The sequence below is a fragment of the Spodoptera frugiperda genome, chromosome 29 (genome assembly GCF_023101765.2).
Source record: "Spodoptera frugiperda isolate SF20-4 chromosome 29, AGI-APGP_CSIRO_Sfru_2.0, whole genome shotgun sequence".
NCBI lineage: Eukaryota > Metazoa > Arthropoda > Insecta > Lepidoptera > Noctuidae > Spodoptera > Spodoptera frugiperda.
In genome coordinates, this window is record NC_064240.1 from 8,924,393 (window position 1) to 8,948,269 (window position 23,877).

The 23,877-nt window shown below is 33.9% G+C and overlaps 1 protein-coding gene across 1 annotated transcript in view; it reads right to left on the reverse strand.

The window, feature by feature from the left end:
• The window catches only part of LOC118268160 (acetylcholinesterase-like), an 86,180-nt gene that overhangs the window by 27,963 nt on the left and 34,340 nt on the right, over positions 1 to 23,877 (reverse strand). Inside the window, exons 2-3 of the mRNA XM_035582489.2 lie at positions 11,265 to 12,581; positions 82 to 224 (exon numbers count right to left, since the gene is read on the reverse strand). Coding sequence (XP_035438382.2) covers positions 82 to 224; positions 11,265 to 12,450 — 1,329 coding nt within the window. The 5' untranslated portion in view covers positions 12,451 to 12,581. The remainder of the gene's footprint in view (positions 1 to 81; positions 225 to 11,264; positions 12,582 to 23,877) is intronic.

Sequence of the window (23,877 nt, forward strand, 5' to 3'; positions counted from 1 at the left end):
ACCTTTATACAAAGACATGAATTACTCATAAACACATTTGTTTGTATAATAATAAATACAGTACTTAAGTACCATACTTACTTGAAAAACGATAGCCTCCCTCTTGATTTTTGAAAAGTCCTTGAAAATTGTGTCAACGATTTCAAGGAATTTCTCCCGCTGCAGAAAACTCGGTCCGTCTTTTTCGAAATAGTCAAGGAAATCGTAGAGCAAGAAATAGGTTCCTGAAACGAGAATACATAATTTATTATGTTAATGCTGCATTAAAGACGTACCTGCTATGCAAATCTGGAAAATGAAGGCGTAACCATTAGGTACATTGAATGGAGAAAATGTTGGCTTTATATTATATTTAATTGATTTTATTGGTTGTTAATAGTAAAAATATATTTTGTACATAGAACAGCTTCCTCTACTGTGAATGTGGTTTATCTTACTAAAATATAGATTTATATTTTTTTAAACTAAAGTATACATAATATAGGGTAGGCAGAGGTATAAATGTATACCTCTAAAAGTGGGTGTACATTATACAGGGCTATAATGTATAGCCCTGTATAATGTACACCCACTTTTCCCAATTTATGCTGTAAGTCCAATGTAATAGGGGGTGAACTTTTTACCATACCTATACTGGGCACATTTTCAGTCTCCGTGCTACTACTGAGAAATTTTCGTGGAACTGAAAATACCAGCAAAAGTACTTTTGCCCGAACTGGGAATCAAACCCGAGACCTCTCACCCGGCAGTCATACTAACGACCACTCGTCCAACAAGGCTGTCATAAATAAAATTCTTGCAATGAATGTCAAAACAAACTAAGCTGTACTAGAAAGTTATGACCTAAAATACTATATTGAATAGATATAATAAAATAATATATCAATCAGTATCTCAGTAACTAATTGATTGATTTCGATGTCAGTCACACACAGCCAGCAACGAGTGTACCTATATATATAATAAAGCCACAACAGTTCCAATTGAACATTTGTTTGCGGTAACATTCATCATTTACGTGATACAGTTCAGCCGTCGTTATTTTATCAAAGCTAAAATATTGTTTGTTTAACAATTTAACTAGTCTGTTATTATTTTATAAATCCATAGAATGAAATTATAAAAAGATTTATTCTGTAATCGTTTTATTTTTATCAAGGTTTATTGTTGAATTGTTTTATTAAAATCTGTTGATCATTTTTTGGATAAAAGAGTAATAAAATTAATATTTGTAATATTCATCTATTTTCTTAGTCACAAATATTTTCGTTTCCATTGAAATTGTACATATACATACATAACCTCACGCCTGTCTCCCATGGGGATAGACCGAGCCAAAGGAACGCCAATTGCTATGATTTTTACATACCTCTTACGCTTCATCAACAGTCATCAGTCTTTTCATGCATGCTCGTCGGTTAAATGTACTTTTAAAAATGTGCCTTGAAATTGTAATCATATAAAAAACATTGCCGTCAACAATTAAATCCCCAATAAAGTAACGATTTACGTATTACAATACGTATTATATATTTATACGTAAATGGTTTCTCAAAAAATTCTTAAGCGCAATTATTTTTCGAACACGTGTCGCTAATATGGGAGCAAGCCTTTTGAATTTTTTGCCGGGCACAATTCCAAACCACTTGAGAACCGGCCGGTCGCACTCAAGATCGGTACACGTTCTACCTTTTCAAATACATAAAAGTGGAATTAAGTATAATACCGTACAACATAAGTTGAGAAATACGTATAAATATTATATTTTGGATAAGTATAACAGTAGCGATATGTTTCGGAGACTTTTTCCTGTGTTTACGTTTACATTTACGAGCAAATATTATTATTTCACACGCCATAAAAATATTAACGTAACGTAGCAGTATGTATGTAAAGGGGTGTTACACTTTAGCTCTATAAGGGCTGCTATGTAGTTAGGCTACGAAGATGTAATAGCTAAGCTGTGAAACTATGTGACTGTTTCCACTAATACTAAGCTATGTAGCTGTGCGAAGAAGATGCGCAGCTTGAGTACACATCCATAGCACACATCGGTAACGCGTGTCTTTCCATATAAAAAACATAGCTTATTCCGTATCAGTTCGTTTCCACTTGTGCATTGCTATGTATGTACCAATTAATATGTGGCTGAAGCCAAACGCATCCACAGCAACGTTGCCTAGCACATTTCTGATGGAAAATCCCTCTTATATTTGGCAAATTGAACGGTATGGTATGTTTCTTAACTAATTGATTAGTTCATTTGGTAGAAAGTAGGCTGCAGTGATCAGTTTGTAATCCGTATGATAGATGCACTATGATGAGCTGTCGAAAACAATGTAAAATAAAATACAATAACATTTATTTACTAGTAAAAGAATCCATTGGTCTGATGCTTGCTTTATTTACTTCACGTAGTATTGTAAGAACTGTAAAGTATATCAGAACTAAAAGTACTAAGGCGGACTGACGTATCTTAGTTAAAAAGTTAGTGTCTGCTCACGCGAGCGTCAGTAATATTGCACGGGTACTATCTATTACTTTAGTTTGTATGAGTATTTATCGCTCAGAATAATAGAAAAAAGACTACACGATAGGTAAACAGTTTAGTTTAGGTTATATATTAAAGATAAATTACTACAGCAGACCACTACAGATGGGGCCCAGTAGGGCTGATGCCTAATCCGGAGCTGCGGACTACCTAGCGGGTTTACCGGGGCTCCGGCTCGACGGGCAGGTGTAGGAGCGCCGGACGGGGTGGTTTTTAGTCAGTAAGAGTCTGACAGTCCCTTTCGCCTTGACCAAGGCGGGAGAAGTCATTGGATGATTTTTCAACCTCAAAAAAATAAAATAAAAAGAGTAGGTAACGTCGCCGCGTCCAGTGCTAGTAGAACTTTTCTCAGTATATTTTATTGTATGGTAATTAAGTATATCTTACGATAGTTATTATAAAAGTATAATAGGTTATCGATCTTTAATTAGTTCTAAGTGTAAAATAATTCAGTAATAATCCACTAATTTAGTATTGGTCGTACGATAATTGGCAATATAACTGATAGGATATATTTTCTGAAACACAAGGAAGTCTCAAGATATTGTAATTATTTTGTTATACCTAATTTAATTCAACTTGATAGACTGAGAAAAGGGGCCAAAACAATACCCTCAACTCATAAAATAATAGTTACTTAGTCAGTCTTCCTCCTTAAAATTCTAATAACTCATTTTCCTACAAAATTGAAAACAGTAATAAATAATGGAATAGTTTAGTCTCATGCCAAATGTTTGTAAGTCCAAATAATTGAGAACACGCCCAAAAGGCCAATGTACACAAAATCCGACTTCGTAATATCATTTGGAACTTTTGAAGGGAAAAGTACTCGTACTACTAAAACTCTATCATATTTTCTTGACTCGGAAAGGGAATCTCATTTTCAAAAGGAAAATTCAAACTACTTAACAAAGCGAACGTTGATTTAATCTTCACGTTACTGTTTGATATCAAGTAAAAGTACGCACCTACAGAGGATAACATACAATTTTTGTAACGATTACTGACATTTTATCTCAACCCTGAAACAACGCCCTCTATCCATTCCGACATAAAATCTTTTATTCGGTTACGTCGTCAATTTTTAATGACTTAATGTTTCCGAGGCCTTGAGAACAGAAAAATGACAATTATTACTGAATACTCGTAGTTGTAGGTAATAGGGTCGATAATACACGGCAAGTAGGTCGCGACGCCTGGAGAAATATTAATATTTGTGCCTAGGCGACGTTGACACCTGAACTAATAAACAAGACGAAATGAGCTTGTCACGCCGCTGAAACTAACGAACTATCGTACATAGCGAATCAACGAACCGGAAAAATCTTGTTCCTACCAAGAAAATATGCTTTCATTGTCCTTCAACGAATAAATATTTGGGTTTTGAGACTTATACCTTTACGTTATAAGCAATAGAGGTCAATTTTCTGCCTTAGTCTTACTACAAAGATTATCCTTATGACGATCATACAAAAATGATGTCAATCATTATTATAACTTTTTTAGTCAGGGTGCTTTCAGTAGGTATAATATGTTTTGTGTTACAAATTATAATGTAACGGTAAATAATACAGACAGATAGAAGCTATGCTTTCTATCGCTACATGTTAAACGATGTTGTAATCTACTACGTAGCTTGTTTATAAGTAAACAACGATTTGGGATTCCCAAGTTATAATTTTATTCGGAAACTCTGTCTGCACTTGAAAATTTAGACAAACAAAATAATCTAGGAAATATTGTTCTATAGAACAATATGTTGCATGGAAGCTTCAACTGGCGTTAAGCAAAACAAATTATGTGTACGGTATCAGATACTACGGAAATGATAAGACATTTAGCAAAGATTTAAGTAGAATTTATAGCGAAAGTTTGCCAAATTAGTATTAATCTTATTAACAGTGAACCATTTATGTAGAAACTAATTAATTATGAATCATTACACACATAATTATTTGAAGTCTGTTTGTTGATCTATATAATAAACAAATCTACATAACTTTTCAATACTTAATTACGTTTTTACCTAGCGTGTGAGGTCTACCCTTGAGCATTTACTAGACAAAACTTTAAATTAACTTCAGAAATCAATAAATGTTTGTCCTCCACGCCATGTTTGATAGTTTTGATAAACAATCAACGTGTTTATCAGTTTCATGGTCCCATGATTGATTTACATTGATGGGTGAAGATTGATTCGTATTATTATTTGATGTTAGCCATTGTAAGCATAATTAGGAGTCTAGAATCTAGTGTTCGGAGCTACGGACCACTTAGCGGGTTATCGGGGCTCCGGCTCGAAAATCAGGAGTAGGAACGGGGTAGTTTTTAGTTAGTAAGAGTCTGACCCACCCTCTCGCATCACCTAAGGCGGGACAAATAACTGGATGATTGATGAGTAACTAAATGACACTAAACCCCCTTTTTTTTAGAGGTGAAACCCTAAAAAATGGGGGTTTAGTGTAGTCTAGGACCCGAATGCGTACGTAAAGGTTGAGTTGCTATTGTTGATAACTATTTGAACTTCGCATGTTTACGGGCAAACATTTTTATGAATATTTACGTATTGTTTCTCTGTAGCGTCTTTTAAGTTTTAACACATTCTACGCATATAAAAAAAGCCCAATGCATTGCCAATATTGTACATCTATACATATAATAAAATCGTAGAAAAGTGCTGTCTGTACATTGAAATAAAAATAAAAAAAATAGCAGGGGTTATTTTATGTCGATGTCGAACAAAAATGTAATTAACTTTTTTTTTGTCTGTTTGTCTGTTTGTCGTTTGTCTGTTTGTCTGTTTGTCTGTTTGTCTGTTTGTCTGTTCGTCTGTGCGCGCTAATCTCAGAAACGGCTGATCCGAGTTGGATGCGGTTTTACGAATATATTGTGGGATGCTTAAATTTACATTTAGTGTTTGTTTCATGTCAATCGGTTCATAAATAATAAAGTTATGTCAAATTAAAGAATCACGTCGAACATTCTATGCTTATACCATTAATCTCCGCAACTATTTGACGGATTTGGTTGAAATTTGGTACAGATATAGTTTAGAACCTTAGAAAGGACATAGATATATTTTTATTTCAAAAATCAAAAAATAAAAATAAGAAATAAATTATTTATAAATAATTCTGTCGATCGTTACACGACTTCGGTTCATGTTATTGTTTTAATTTATCGAAAAAAAGTAAATAAATAGTAAAAAGGTATGAAAAAAATAATATCAATATAATAAAACATTTAGTACAAAGAAAATGCCCGAACGGAGTATAAATAAATAATCCAAGTTGTCTTTATCCTCGATAGATGGCGTTGGGATCGAAATAGATCGCGCTATGGTTTCGTTACATTCATTTGGTTGGGTATCGGCCGAGCGCTTCGGTACTATCGTAGAAAAAGTGTATTATCAGTCGTATGATTATTTGTCTGTAGTGGTCCTGCTGTTTCGTATATTCTAAATTGGTTTCGTTGTATTTGTCAATTAATAAGTTTATTTGTTGGGTTTTCCTGGTTTTTTGGTTAAACTATTTAACGTAGGTTTAGTTTGATATCGATTATTAGTAGTTACTGTAGTTAGTTTTTTTAATAAAATTGTAAGTCTTAATTTATAAATTAATTAGATTAGATTTAAGTCGTTTCTTTTAAATTATTTAGTTTAAGCTTGGTTATTATAGCATAGAGGATAGGTTGTAATATAGTTTCTTTTTTAATTGTTATAAATTCGTAATTCGTAGCTTTCTTTAGTTTTAAGTTAGTTTAAGTCCGTTTTTAAACTATTTTTTCAATGCCCTAAGTGAGTATACATCTATTAAATTCAAACGCAGAGCTCATTATGTTGATTTTTGAAGAGTTCCCTGGAATATCTTCCACATCTCATTTTTAAGATTCGCATTATAAAAAAAAATCCCAATGCATTGCCAATATTGTACATATAAAATAAGTTCGTTATTTATCTCAAAAATCTAATCAAAACAATATTTTAATCAAGATTATTTTGTCAGTTTTAGTTAACATTTTATGGCTAGAATAAAATTGTCCAATTCTTAAACTACTATCACTATTTGTATCCTACAATAGCGTTATTATGTTCATCATACATGTATTGTCTAACCGCCTTTGTCAGAATTCAAGCACTCGGTCGCGAAATTCAAACTGGCCACAAACCAATACCAGAGCTTGTACGAGCGCTGGTTTCTTGTCAAAGGCCAATTGGGGACATGGCTTCGAATTTGAATGTGGAACCTACTGATATAGGTACTACATAGATAGTAGGTATACGTCAATCGTGTTTCGTTATTTGTTGAATGTTCTTTGATTTAAAGGTTTTTGCATTCGAATTTTAAATTTAATTACTATAAACTAAGAATCACGGTTTACTCACGTATATTAATGGAGAAAAACTCTACTAGTTTTGAATCACAGAGTGACTCTTCATCATGAGCAGTGTGCACAGACGCGGCGACGTCGCGCAGCCTACTTTAATTACTATTGTTTTTGATTAATGAACAACAACATTTATGTTATTTTTACTGACATCTTATTCACTTTTATCTAGCTCTTAACAAAACTAGCGGAAATATTAATAGTGGTGACAATTAATGAATTCCACTCTACCACCGCTATAAAGACATTCAACGTAGAAATTAACAATTCCAACCTAACACAAACCTAATTTCAAATACCTAACTCAAACAAAATAACAAAAGTTCAAACAGCCAGTCAAAATAATGAACATAACGTAACTTAATCTAGAACAAAGTAAGTTACTAAGTTCACAACACATTATACCTTGAACATAAGTTCATAATAAAGCGCTTAGCGTATTATATCTATGATTTATGGATAACGCACGCGATAATCACGTAAAAATGGCCGCCAACGTAATACTTGTGGAGGGTGACATTGGAACTTCGCAATCCACGCTTGTACCTACGGTCAAGGTCGAGGTGAAATACAAAGCACCCCCGGGTGGAATGTTTCTAGAAAGTCTCTATAACAAGTTGTCATATGAAAGGGGAATATTTGCACGGTGCGCGGTACTTGTGTACTGTGTAGTATACTACTGCACTTTATGACTACGAAATTTCTTGTTCCTAGCGGGAGAATACGCTTTTATTGTGCTTCAAGGAATAAATATCAATGTTTTGATAAGTATTCAATTCTTGGAGCAAACAGTAGGGTTTTATTTTCTGAATTATTGCAGATTAAACTATACGTCTTAGTATGAGTTAGCTTTACGTTTCATCTAATCGAAACGAGACTGGGTTCGGCCCTCTGATTGGCCCGCTCGAATAAACCAACCAATCAGAGTGTCGAACGCGCTGTCGAATTACCTATGTACTTCAAGGAAATTGGACTCCTTATTATGCAACTTTAAAAAAAAATGCATTTAATTGTTTAAAATTACTATACGGCGAAAGTAGAACATTTCTACAAAGATTAGTTAAATGTTTTTTTTTTACTTATTCTGACAGGGAAATAGTACGGTGTGCGGTGCGTGTGCACTGCACTTTATGACTCGTTTTATAGATTGTATTCGTAATGTGTACGATGCAAACAAAGCAACAGATGAATTAGTTACACTTATTGTGTTTGATTGTGGTGAATTGTTATGAATAATAGGGTGAAATCGCCACAATTATTTACGGAAAAACGCTGATTAATTTAAAATCAATTATATTCGTTAATTAAGAATGAAATCAGTTGGTAGAGGTGCCCTATACGAATATATAGAGATCAGATTGGCAATATGTTAAAGAAGTGCCAAATTAAAAGTATATAACCTTAACCGACGAGCATGCATGAAAAGACTGATAATATGAAATATGTAAAATTCGTAGCAATTGGCGTACCATTGTCTCTGTCTCTTGGGAGACAAACGGGTATGTATAAATAAATAATAATGAAATTAATACTCGATTTTTTTAATCACAAGTTAATTACAATCGCCCATGTAGGTACATAAAATACGTTACATAAGTATCGTTGCAATTTCTCGAAGTAATCATTTGTATACTGAGTAGTATGTTAAATGTTAAAATGTTTATTGAAAACCAATCCTTCCTTACATCGAAAACACACATCGGAAATTCAAACTACAGATCAGACTCTAAAACAAACAAAGTTTTATCATGATACGTCCCTAAACCACCCACTTGACCCAGCACACAGTAAACACGTACACAGGCATTTGTAGTACGAGTACGCTCCCCAACTGCACAGTTGCCAACGTATTTCATTTTAACCAGTAGCAAGCAGTACTTTAGCAGAGATACAGCAGAAAATACTACAAGCATTGCATAACTGCTAACATTCCGCTTATTCTGCTTCAAGAAAATGATTTTATGCTTTCTGCGCAGATTTTGAGTAGCGCAATATTAAGTTTTCGACGTTGCAGCTTCCAGTATTGTGTTATGATGTTGATCTAATGAATTTTCCTCGAGAAAGGAATGGTATTTAACTAGAACTGCACGTTTTCATTGGTTCTGACGAAGAAATATGAAATGTGAAACTTTTAACTGATTAGAGAGGATTTTAACTTTTAACTTTAATATCTGTCAAGTTGAGTGCATTACGTTTTAGTTCATTTTGGAGGAGGCCATGTAAGTTTCAATAGATTTACATTGTCTTTTATCTATTTTATCTATCTGGCAAGTGTAAAGACATTTCAATGGGCGCCTAATCAAAAAACACACATACGTGAAATCTTGTCTTTAGAATCTCCCAAAAACTCAGCAGATTATTATGTAATCGTGTCGAGGTTCCTATCTCTAATCCTAAAGGTTTTTATTCTTTTTCGCCCCTTTTTCCGATCCGGTAAAAGACCAATCTTATTTATTTTATCATATAGTACTTAGGTACTATGTACTTAGCTACATATTATTTCAAAGCGATCTTATACGAATAAAATCTTTAATTCTAATTCACATTGATCTACTATGATTACGTTTTTCATAGAAACCATTATTTAATTGTTACGTAACCACTAATTAATACTGACATGTTTGGGAGCACGGCAGTGGCCTCGCCAAGTCGAGCAAAAAACGGCACGGCCGTACCATCCTTTTCTTGAAGCCATTCAGGCTAATTTCGACCGCCTATAACTTCGTTGTGGATAAATAAATGTTCACCTAATCATCCAAGTTTTAATTATTCTTGTATACTGGAGCAAAGCTATCTTCTTTTACGAGCAAACTACCAAACGATAGTTTTTGGACTCAGATTTACTGCTTCCCAGGAAAATAGTAGGCTCAGTGAGTTGCCAGTCGAATTTATGATATACTGAGGCTCGGAGACCCTCAATCTTATTACGGTAAGGAAGAGGTATTGGCAAAGTTGGTAGTGTATGAAGAAAGATTCTAGGAATCTATTTCTATTTTCCTAGATCACAAAAATATCAGAAAATTCGAATAAAGTGATTACCGAGTGCATTCATAAATCCAATATTAATAAGGTAAATGTCACAGTCGGCGAATGAATATGAAAACTATTTTTTTTCATATTAAAATTTTATTAATTTGTGGTTGTCACGGTAGAAATCTATTGTATCTTAAAAACTTCTGAAAAGTATAAAACAGAACTTGACAACTGAATCCTAATATTCAAATTCTGAAACAAAGCCAAAAAATATTAAGTTCCTCTTTCATATTAAATTGGCTTAATGTACTGGCCTATTATACTTAGGGGCAGTTGTTACTATACAGCTAATATCTTAAGGAACCTCAAAAAGCTTTCAATATTGAATAAAAAACGAATTTTCTTTTTGTAAAGTTATCATCACGCTCTGTTTCCAATTTGACGAAAAGTAGGACGAGGCTCAGACGAATAAAAGGGAAACTTAAAAACCTGAGATTTGTTCGACTAGTTTAAGGTAGAGGCTCCAGGTGGCAATAAAATATCTCATTTTCTACAAGTTGTCCTTAGCTGGAGATACTCGAGTGGCGCGATGCGTAGCAACAGTAGGGGGTGGGGAGGGTGGCGCGAGGGGGCTGCGGCGCCGCTACGTGGGCGAGTCTGTAGTACTTGGTAGTACGAACGGTACAACATCTACCTACAGCGTGTTGTTGTTGTGTCTACATAGATTTGCGCAGGCGCGCCGCTATGTAACTACGTACCGATGTGCGGACTACGCGAACGACCTCGAACTCTACACCAAATATTGATAAGTCGTACTTAAGCTTTTATTCGTTCGTTTTATAAATGTGTCTGGCTGAACTGTCAGTCTTCCATAACACGTTTTGCCGGGATATGCGCAACTTTTGCTCGACTGTATCGATAAATAAATAAATCACGTAGCTGCGTGTGACTGGACTCTTAGATTTGTTTATTAGATTTTTTCATAAAGTAAACGTGTATATAAAATAATATATTTACCCATATTTTCCCCAAAAAATATTTATTTCATTTGTAACAATACATGCTAAATAAACCCTATGTCAAAAACAGTTTAAATTAAAAAAAATATAAAATACATTTATTTTGTATTATAATTTTATACTTCTGCCTTTTTCATTCCCAATAAAAATAATAAACTAGCTCGCGTATTACGCAATAAAAATTTACAAACTTCAAACGATGGCTAAGTAGATTAATATTATCATAAAAAATCTATTAATTATGTGGTAAAAAGATAAAGGCTACTTATCTCTTCTTTAAAAAATAATTAAAGCTCGTGTAACTGCGATGCGGCACGTCAGTAACAAAAACTTACCTTCGTCTTGATTACTTCCAAGAAGCACTTCGGTATTATGGAAATGGCCTTCTTTCATCATTGTGTCCGGATCTTTGGGCAAAAACACGCCGTCCACTGTCGGCGCCGACGGGAATCCCAATATCCCAGTGTACGAATTCCATTGCTGTACTGATATAGTTTTTGCATCAACTCCACGCATGCAGTCCATCACTAAGCTCGGGTCAGCGGCGAGGAGACTGCTGTTGCAATTACAATCATCTACTAAAACTTTTCCTATGTCTTGTGCTCTCTCTCCTGTCATCCAACTCCACGGAGCGTTGAGTGTCCCGGATTGCAATATTCCTCTTTTGAATAATCCTTTCATTTCTGGGGAAAGCATATGCAAACTCACGCTCCCCCCTCCGGCCGACTCACCAAATAATGTTATCAATTCGGGGTCGCCTCCAAAAGCACGCGCATTATCTTTAATCCAACGAATAGCGAGTTGTTGATCCCACAAGCCCATATTTCCCGGAGCCTCTTCACTGCCCGGCGAAAAATATTTATTCAAGTATAAAAATCCGAACGCCCCCACCCTATATTGCATAGATGCTACTATTACATCACTGGAAGAAGCCATTATGTCTGCTTTATATAGGTCGAGTGTTGCCGTGCCACTCATGTAGCCGCCACCGTAAATCCACACTAGTATTGGCACTTTGGGCCTCTCCGTAAGAGGTTTATCTTGATGATGACGGACTCGTAAATGTTGCGGAACCCAAATGTTTAGGTAGAGACAGTCTTCTGATATGTTTGTATTTGGATTCCACATTTCTTCTCCCTCAAAACCGGGAAAATATTCATACCGTTCTTGATAACAGCTATTTGGCATCGCTGTGGCTTCAAGTACTCCATGCCACGGGTCGATGGGTACCGGTTTGCGGAATCTTAACGGTCCTAGCGGGGGCTTCGCGAAAGGAATGCCGGTGAAGATGTGTACCTCTCTGCCCATTACTGTCTTAGCGTAACCTTTGACGAGGCCACTTTTCGTTTCGACGATAAGTGGATCATTGTGGAAATTCTTTGGTGCTTGACTAGTGGTGGGGGTTGTTTGTGTGGTTGAGGTTGTGGTGTCGTGGTGGTTGGCCCATGACCGCGTCCAGGCTCCTGACACGATGCAGCAGAGGAGGAGCTTGGTGAACACAATCTTCGTGTTGCTGATCATCTCGAATAATTATAATTCACACGAGCATTAACGAGACGTGTCGGAGTACAATCTGAAGTAGTCCGCCAGCTTGATAAGATACTTATTGAAACACATTTCTAGTGGCACTCGATATACTGCTGCGGGTGTACCTGAAAAAAGAAAAGGGGTTTAGTGTCGAGAACAATGAATATTTTTTGTTTTGGGATAGTTTAAGTGGGATCTCGAGGTTTTATCGGGCATAGATATACAGGTTTATTTTCTTAGATTTCTCTTTTAGGGAAAATTTGAATAAGTAATTCAATATCTGGGCGGTATATTATGAAAAGATTGTATTAGTATATAAATTTTGTACAGGGTTTCGTTTCCAAGAATTGTATGAATATTGTTATATAAAGTTATTGTTACAGTTAAAATTACGTATCGTTTACAGCGTTAACGGTGGCGCGGAGATTAATTAATTAGTCGATACAGAGCGGGTGTAGAGTAACAAGGCTTTAGAGATATCAGACTTTATTCCTTTTAAACTTACTCTTAAGAAGTTGTTCGTGATATTGATACTCGTGGAAGGGTTTTCTTTTTAAACTGTGTGGTTGGTTTTTAAATGTGTACAGGCAAAATCATAACTGAGTTTTAAAGCAGCAAACATATTGTGATATTTTTTATTATTTTATACATAACGACTATAAATTAATTACACAGTGCTTATGACTGATATCGCAACGATTAGGGACCAAAACAATCAGAAAATCATTCAAAACCTTTATAAAGACAAAATTCGATTCAAATTAATACCGAAACAAAATACTTAAGCCTTTACCATCCGTCAACAAAGTACAAGCAAAAATCAACCTTAAAACTGAAGTTCTAACAAAGAAAATCAATGTTTAGAATTCTATTACGGTTACCCTTGACAAAAACAATTGAATTGCTCTACCCTAATAAGAAGCGGTTGATCAATAAATCGTTGAATTTTCGTTTAACCCTAGATCTGTATTCTCTCAGCAAGGCGTCCTTCAATTTACCACTGAGTGACAGAAAATGATTGAGGGGTATTTGTACACAAAGACCCGATTTGGATAACGGTAGGGTTGATATATGGGGGTCTGGGAAATGGTTGTTTACAACGCTCAGTGCCATGTAATTAATATATTCGTTTCAGATATTGAATAAGGACTGGTTTGATTGGATATATACTTTTTGTATGTATGTATATAAGACTTTAGTATATTATACTATGCCTAATGGTGGTAAATAAAAGGTAGGAATACTACTACTACATTAATCCCTTACTTTAGACAAAATTATTTTATTTTGCCATATCTTCTATAATAGAAAAATGAATCTCTTATGTGTTACTAAGCGCAAATCTTGAAAATAGCTGAACCAATTTTCCAATATTTCATAGGGTTCTTAAGAAAAAAATAACAAAGAAGACAAAATAAGTGGAACAAAATGTCCACTAGTAGTGTAAAAGTTTAACAGTTAAACTAAAATCAGAAACATATTCAACCAATATTACACCAAGATACATACATTTTAAAAAGAAAAATATCATCTTTCTTGCTTGAAATACCAAGCTACATCTTACCTATGCGTGATACATTAACCTAGTAAGCTGACAAATAAATCGAGTTTATGCCACGACAAAGCTCTTAAATAAGCACCTTTATGTCGGGTGTCGTGCGACCAATAGCTTCCTACCGCAACGAATACAGTAATCTCTTTACGGTAAAGTCAATACAAATGAATTTCCCTATAGTCTGTCGATTTGTTAAATATTATAAATAGCGTTAAGTTTTCCACCAATCATTAATAAAATGCATTTTATTTTTAATACCAGATTTTACAATACTCATATATATAATGGTAAATATTATAACTTGCAAAGTATACTGTTTTGTTGACGTTGCAATAGACAATTTCTATGACCGTTTTTTTATATTTAGAGATAGGAAAAAGTAAGTTGTAAGTGATGTGTAAGTGTAAGTTATAAGTGTGTTGTAAGTGATGAGTTACACAGACTAATTTTCCCCTATATCACACTGGAGAAGCGGCAGATAGCAACCAGTTTTAATGTATTACGGAAAACACCAGGGTCATTTACCCCAAACGCTAAAAAGAAGAGGTAACTAAACAAATAAATAGATGATCGATTCGCGCCCTAGGAAAGGGATCAAAATTTGGTAAACAAAGATGTATTACTCCCTCGTTCCCAAAAGGGGTAGGCAGATATTTTGCTTCGCGCATCGTTGCCTACAGCTGTAAAACCTATCTCAATTTCTGATTCGACCAAGCTTTACATGAATAACAATTAAATTTAATAAAATTGCAAACAGAATCTTGATTTTGCAGTTTGTTTTAGCTAAGAAATCAACACGAAATTAATTCGTAGTTCAAATTAAATTCGGAATTGTTTTGAGGAAAATTATGATTATTATTTATCATGATTATTTTATATTAAGAAGTTCATTTTACAAATGATAAATGATTTATCGTTATTTCCACGTCAATCTTTGAAATAACTAGATGAGGCCGGCATTTCCTATCCGACTTTTGTTACCACATTAAAAATCTCTTTGGTTATGAAAAAAATCTGGCTCCAAATTAAACATACAAAAAAACAAGAATCCCTACTCATATGGGAGTTCAATGATCCTATAGATCTAAGTCTTAAAATCCGAGACTAACAGAAAGATATTTCTATATTATTTTCCACATTTTTCTCTCAAAACAATATTCTATTCAATACTTGTTTAGTCGTCAACAAAATATCGGATTTCAAGACTAGTACCACTAATTGAGTACTTGTATAGTATTGCGGATCTCCGATACCACTGGAAAACAGTTGAATGACTCTTCTAACAATAACATCTATCAGATACAGTATGTTTATAAAACATAGAAAAAATATACATATTTTACAGTCTATGATTGTAGAGTACGTAGTCTAGACTTAAGTTACCTTTTTGGTCTCAAGTTGTATCAAGATTTGGACAAAATTAGTACCTATGCAACGTCACGCCTTTTATCCCCGAAGGGGTGCACATTACGGTACTTAATACCGCTATACAATGTATAATTTTTTAACGTTATAAATCCCATGTATAAATCACTTGCCATCTAAAATTAAGTAAATTAGCAAAAAGGAAATTAGAATCTGATTAATTCTTACTTGACCCGTTTTAAAATATTTGTGCCAACTGGAAATTGAAAAACAAAAACTAGTATCGATAAGAAAAAAAGTACCGTTTTTCTTCATTTTAAGAGTACAAAAATACATTGACGTGTTTACTTAAAAACCATTAGCTGATAAACCAAAAAAGCACTCGGCATACCGATGCCGTGGAAATGGTAAATCAATCACAATCAAAAGCTGAGTGAGTGGATTGTGGAGGTAATGAATGCTATCTATGTTATGGCTGCAGGCTTGTCGGTCGTTTTATGGTTAAGATTTAAAACAATGTTGAAGGGAATTTTCAATGTATGAGAGTAATTTGTAAATAAATTTTACTTAGTTTTCCTTATGATATATCAATATTACTTAAGTCAGTATTTATTTTGCTCTTTTATGTAATTCTACGTAAGTCTTGATTGAGCAAATTTTGATTAAGAAAATTATTTTGCAATTGACTTTAAAAACTAGACATTCAAAATTGTATCAGTCAAATATTGTGTCAGCAAGTAAATATTTTATTTATAACAAATGGAAATATATTATGGCAACATTGAAAATAAGTAATTTGACACAATTGATTAGGTAAAAAAATTTTAACGTTCTTTATTTAAATCGAATAGCAATTGTTTTCATAATAAGTAACTGGCCACAAATAAAAAAAAAATTGAAATTAAACTGATCGTTCCTTTTTTAAATCGTAAAACACGAGTGTTTTCCAGTCTCAATAATCCAATGGTGATTGGCTAGAAACTATTAAGCACGTACGAAGGTAGATAGAAGCCGTAGACCATAGAAGTATGGTCACCATAAAAGATAAAGTTACCTTCTTCACGAGTTCACCCCATTTGAACTTCACAATACAGATAGCATAAAAAGTAAAAGATATTATTAAAAAGTTTCAAATGTGTTTTCTGAATTGAATTAACTTTTTTTCTTTGGCTGAATAGATATGGAGTTAAAGTACGATGTTGAAAAAAATAGTCTTGTCTTTTTTATTTCTAGAATTCTATTGTTTTTTTTTTTAGTCACGATTGGAATTATAATTTTGTCATTTGAATTTTGATAGCCTATTTTATGTGCAATAAGGTTCAGGTTTAGTTAGCGTTTGATGGTGAAGAACACGCTCATTGTGATAAAAAATAAATACAACAATCTTGACTAAAGCTTTTGCAGGCAGTATCCTTCAAATCCAAAATCCTTCTGAATAAAACCGAGATGTGAAACTGGTTCTCTAAAAAAAGGAACCAAGATCTAGTGATATATCTTTCTAAAATTGGATTTGTTTTTTGGTGCTACCATATAAGTCTCAGCTCTATCTGGAGTCGGTAAGAATGGTCCACAATAATTTGGGGTGATGGTACCATGTGACCAGTTTTTAAACTAGATTCCTTCACGATTCAAACTAGGTAGGCAATTGAAAATCGGCTTATTATACATCAGATTTTGATTATATAAGGATACAAAATGGTTCTCGCTTTAGCACTCCTAATCCAACTTATTTCAGCTCAGCGCAGACAAGAAAAACAAAAGTCAAGATGGATCTCAACACAACAAAAACATGTTGACAAATAGCACGTTACAGTTTTTCGCAATAAAAGCCATTTTCCAGCTTTTATAACCGTAGTTACACACGAAGACTATAAACTATAATATTTTGTAAATACCCTGAAACTATCACATAGTTACAGCATTCAACAGTTAGTCAATCGAGGGTTATTTTCTATTCACTTGGCTATGAGGTCGCGCTTATCCGCCGATCTCGGTGCCGATCGGGTGATCATTATTTCATCGGCCGCTCGAATCGGCCACAGGGGACACATAACCGTTGGTAACGGTTACCGACCGTGCCAAGTGAAAATAACGGCCCGTAGTAATATTTGTTTCATGTTGATTTTTATTGTCACCCTGTATAATGAGTTTCTGAATGAATAGGCATGTTTCCTACTAGTCAAATTCAATACTTTTTTCGAAACGTCAAAAACGATATTTTCTATGAACTTTGTATGAAATACTTTATTATGACGTCAAATAGCAGACTTATTTCTAGAAATTTTGTTAGAAAAAAATCGAAAATTAAGTAGTTCATCAAATTTATCAATGAGAGTGTGTTTATTTTTTAATATTTTATTGTATTGAAAAGTTGTAATAATTTATTTTTGACCCAGTCATCATCCATATTGTGGTTATGTCCCATAGAATATGACGTACTATTGCACCTTTGTGTCAAATAATTTATGGAGTCTATGATGGGTCATAAATCAACTGTTGTGCTAACAAATCTAGCCTCTTGAAATCATGCTTACTACGATTGGTCTATAGATTGGAAACCATATTTAGCAATTTGTGACTTCTTAATGTCTGAGATCACGCGAAGCTATCGATCTTGGTAGACGTACTAACAGAAAGAATGGTGATAGCCGATGAAACATCTTCAAGACAGTTAACAATTTGAAAGTCCAACAAGGATCCTAATCAAGAATGTCACATCAATCCCTGTAAATTGTATAAAATAGATGGCAGTCGGTCCAACTCCACTATTTACCACTTTACCCGTATTTTACATTTAGGAGAAACTTCTTGGAATTTAATACTAGAAACCAAAAGATATATCATGATACCAACATACTCCATGTTCTTTGTTTTGAAAAACAAAGTAGAACCTTTCGAAACGTAAATACAACAAATCAGCGGCACGAAACAAAGGGTGATTAACAGAAAGCATTATTTTGAGGGTTGCGATCACAAACGTTGTTTTACGAAGCAGAAAAAGGACTAAAGAGCTATTTGTCGAAGCTTCAGTAATTTGTAAACAAATGTCTACTAATTACTAGAAAGATTTGTAAGTAATATAGTAAATAAAGAGGGTCAAAGACTCAGCATTGTTTAATATACCTAGAAGACTATACGCGTACAATAATTTCAACAATATTACCGCTGTAAAAACACAATAATCTACCTAGTAACGCAAATCTTTATTTTTCCACTAAGAAAATATGGATACGCTTAACTTTCTTGGAAGATCAAAAACATGAAGATATAAAATTCTCATATATATTTTTCTAGCTATATGAATTAGCCCGCAGGCTTAGACTAGTTACTAATGTGGAAACAACTACTACTATATACCAGAAAAGTAGATTTTTGATTGATTTTAAAGTGAGATAATTCTCACATAGTTGAAGTAATCGAAACAATGTAACCAAGACTTGTATTGTGAATCTGATTGAAAAAGAGTAACCTATGGAGTTTTTGCTCGTTCTTCTCCATAGGAATCTACACTTGGAACGAGCAAATAGCTTCACTACAGAACGGACAGACATTTTGTTTTGTTTTAATTTTATATTTGTTTTGACGTTCAAAAGTACCTTCCTGGTCTATTTGAAATAAATGATTTTGACTTTGACTTTGAGACAAAACAACTATAAACTGCAAGGCCACCAATCAATTAAGAGTAAGTCCATAAAATTTGTAAAGAGCATATTTTCCATGTGTACAGAAGTAGCGGTCACCAACACGTGTGTCGAGCAGATTACCGGTCGTTCGTCGTTAATACTCGTATCCAGTGATTGTCCTCCCATCCTAGTGGCGTAATCCCTTAGTCGGCTTTTAGTACGGAAGTGATTGTGTTGAACAAATCCATACGTAAGGGAAACCACGTGTTTGTGGCGTTTGTCTGTTATTGACAAAACCGTTCGGTTGATGTGGTTGTGTGCGTCGCTTAATCGCTTCATCTCTCTAGTTGCATTTCGCCTGTATTTGTCATCTAAGGATGGATTCTGATGACCATGTTCGAACCGAATGGTATTATATGTTCATCTAAGCTCTTTTTATATAAGTAGTTCAACTAAATTTTAAAACCCGAACAAAAACTAAAAAGTTGTTATTTATTAGGTTTTTTGTGAAAAACTTGCAGATTTTATTAAAGTCATGTAGGTAAACAAATTATGTAGTACAATAATAAATCTCAATATTGATTCTAATGAAAATACAAGTAGATGAAAGCTTGTACAAATACCTAGTACGTCTACTTAGCTACAATGTGTTTACATTGATACAATACACTAGAGTGGTTACACAATTTGTTCGACAGACAAAAACTATTCGTTTTACGTCGCACATTTCACCGGCGGCTTCGATAACACAAGTTTTCAATTCGAACGAAATTCTATTGCTATTTATTTACAACAAGTGAGTGGAATACAAAGCGTTTACCGTAAAATTGTGAGGAATTTTACAAACGGTAACATACTAGAGGTACACGTGGAGACGGATTATTTGACAAAATTGCGCAAAAAAAGCAAAACTTTTCCTGGTAATAGATTGAGTAATCTGTGGAATCGATGAGTATGGTCGTTTTTCGTTGGAACGTCTAAGCGGTCTGATGGTTGGTTTTCGAAGAAGATTCGTCCTTATTACCTTGTGTTTATATCTAAGAAAAAATGTATTCATACATTCAAACTCGAATTTGGTCTGTTGATAATATTTATCAGAATTATGAATTAAATAAAAGTACAATACAGTAGGGTATTCAAATCTTTGTGGATTTAAAATGTGACCACAATATACCGATATTGTCATTACAGACTCCGATTATAATATGCTACTACGGAGATGTTTTCTTTTACCAATACATGATGTATCACGTACATATGTTTGTTAAAGTGATAGGATCGGTTGCGGAAAGTGAATTAATGATAACCTACCGATCGCGGAACAGCTGATAGTTGTGAGTATTGCGACCCAGTTCTACTTTAGACCTATGCTGTGGTGCGAATCAACAGTGGCGTTTTGTATGAAATATGTCGTACAGTTTGAAAAAGTTTAAAAAATGTATTGGATTTGGTTTATTGAAGTTAAAATCGATGGTGGTTTAGATCAGTAAAAGATGTTTAATTTTTGGGCTCTAAAAAATCATGAGCAGAAAACCATAAAAGACAACAAAACAGCCACTTTTCTCATCACAAAAGCTTTAGAATTAAATTATCGAAGTCGTCAAAGCAACACAATGAAAAAGTCGGAATGCAAAGCCGAATATGTTCTTTATTCATCGTCCCAATACAAGATTGAATAAGTTTGTTATAGAAAAACTTTGATGCGCTCAAATAAAGACATTTCCCAAAGAAACCCCACAAAGCAAATAACAGCCGAAGATCTCATGCAAAACGAGAACCACTTAAACTTGAACTTTAAAGGTTGTGAATAAATTCCTTTCATGTATAACGGTGGTGCATATCAAAGTACGTTTGTCGAGATCAGTAGCTACTCGTCCCCGGAGACCAGTCCACCGCCTAAATTAACTTAGATACACTATGTATGCAGACTGTCGTGTCATGTAACGAGGTCCGAGACGCGGCCGTACAAGTTTACGAAACAATGTGACGCTAACTTATATAACGTACTCACACATTGCTGTTAAATTTTCGGCTCCTAAAGGAGAAGCTCTGAGAGCTGTTCTGAGTGTAAACGTCTGCCGTTATTACCATCATCAAACTTTAAGCGAACTAGTTATTATCTAGTCTCAGCTTTCATACGAAAATCGCTTGAACTAATAAACTATTCGAATTAATTGAGATATTACTCACTAGACGAAATCTCTCTGAAATTTATGCAACTAATCAATATTTTAATATGATATTTAATTTTATCTGTAAACAAAACCACTTATTGTTTGTTCAAAATTGATTTACTGTACATTTCATTATTCAACGTGATTTTATCAAGCAAGTATAATAATTCCATTTAAAGTTAGTCGTCACGAAGTCTCTGAAACAAGCAGTGCCTCCCAAATATTTTTTCAACGTCGCGAAATGAACGAGCTCATTATTCAGTGTTGACTTTCAGTTTGATGCGTCTCTTTTCCCTAAAAGTTCACGTAATCCGTTTTGAGAATATCTTTTGACTTACTTTTTATCAACTCTGATTTTTAACTCTACGCGACGTTGAAGATAACACTTGGTTAAAAAACGGGCAATCCGAAAATGATAACTTTTCTTGTAAGAATGTACTAAAAAATATTGTAACCGTATTTCGAGAACTTGAAAAACGAGTGTCGTAAAATTGATTTGTTGCCGTTCTACGTTCGAAATTATTAACTTTTTTCAAGAATAATAAAATATTTTCGTTGAGATTATTTATTTTATTTTTTCAATTTGTAATTCTTGAAATTACTTTGGAAATTTAAATTTTGATAGAATTCCACCACGGATTGTTTCGAAAAATAAATAAAAGACAATCAAAAGTTAAAAGGCTTTCAGATTTCTAGTTGTTTATCTAAGCAGTGTTGAAAAATGACAACAGAAAAATCACGAAAAATAAATAAACAAACTACAAACGCAATGTGCAGCTGTATATTTACCAGATTACTATGTCAGAATGTATATAATTTTTTACTTGAAACGTCTTGTAACAAATATTGTCGCTTACCGCGATCGCGTCAGCTGTGTGTCAGCTACCTTAGAGTGGGCAAAAGAGGTGGCCGGGGCGCGGGAGGTGGCGAAGAGGCCGGCGCGCGCCGCTCGATAAATCGATGTGGGTAATACAATGCTATGCGGTGGGACGGCCTTGGAAGCTTGCAGCCTGCAAGACACACCCCCGCTCTACTTTCAAGTTCATTACCAACGAGACGTCTTCACTTGCTAACAAATGAATATCATCTGACCTAATTGTGCTGTGACGCATGATTGGTGCTCGTGCTGTGGTAAGTGGTTCGATCAAGTGCTCCCACGCGCTCGGCGCCTGAGTTCACTGTATGGCTCTGTGACATGTCTTTTTGGGAACGGTTACTCTAGTATTTTTTTTTTAATTTTGCTATGAAAAAAGAATAACAACCAACTGTTGCTTTAAAAACATAGACGCTTGAAGTACTTAGATAGGTACTTTAATAAAACATCACAATAAGTTGAAACATTTTACAAATAAAATACAAAGTGAATAAATTGTTGTCTCTATTTCAAACTTATAAGGGGGAATATAAAGTATTCAGTGCTTTCTTTAAAAAGAAGTAAACGTTAACAAGTGAGGCACCATTTGTAAATGTCTCTGGACACTGTGACACTTTATAAATTGTCAGACTTTGAAGTTCAGGTGAAATAAATAGTGTTTAATATTTAAATCGTATTAAATGTGAACCGTATAGAATTTCAGTTTAAAGTTGATATTATTTTTTTCAACCTTTTTACTATTTATTCTAAAACAATAACATAAAAGTCGTGTAAACGACATAGAATTATTTATAAATAATTTATTTCTTATTTTTATTTTTTGATTTTTGAAATAAAAATATATCTATGTCCTTTCTAAGGTTCTAAACTATATCTGTACCAAATTTCAACCAAAACGGAGATTAATGGTATAACATGTTCGACGTGATTCTTTAATGCACGAAAAGATAAGTGAGAAAGAACAATGTAGATACTTTTCTACGATTTTATTATATGTATAGATAAAATACAAAGTGAATAAATTGTTGTCTCTATTTCAAAAATTAATAGTAGATTATAAGAACAAACAACATTTAGCACGAAAAGATAAGTTTTTTTTTATTCTTATCAGCATTACTGATTAGCCAGATAAATAAAAATAAATATATAATAGTTTTTAATAAAAAAGGTACCACCATCAAAATTTAAAATGTGAACCTCAATTTTTTTAAGTCGGTCAATGTACCCAACGGCTTTTCCTAAGTCTAAAAATACTATGCTGAAAATCGCATCAAAAGAAGACATTAACATTTTGATCCACGACTTACGAACAAATTAAAATTAATCAATTCAACGCAACGTACACACGTAACACAACACACACACAACATGTCATTATTTTGTCAAATCACTAAAAGCGACGACATACAATTTCAATTTTCAACAAAATAAATCTAATCCGGAATATCAGGAAAAAAGTCTCGGACGAAAGCCTTGGATAACATGAAGCACCCTTCTTTTTGTGATATTACTGTGAAATATATACGGATACTTACGTAACATGTCTTATAAAAAAAAAACTGTAGTGTCGCAAAGAAAAGAGGTGAGGTATAAAAGTCGGCCATGTCTCCTCTAAGATGTCTTATCCAGCGACTAACGGTTTATGTCAAGAGGCAGACAAGCATCCTTCCCTCTCGTAATTCAAATAGTCAATTGTTCCAACCTTTCGAAAATTAAGTTATGTAGAAACAAAGCGATATACAATCCTTGTTGTGTATGAGTGTAATAATTTCAAAACACGTTTCAAAAAGGTTATCAGTTTTAACAGTTTATAATGACATCATTGATAAA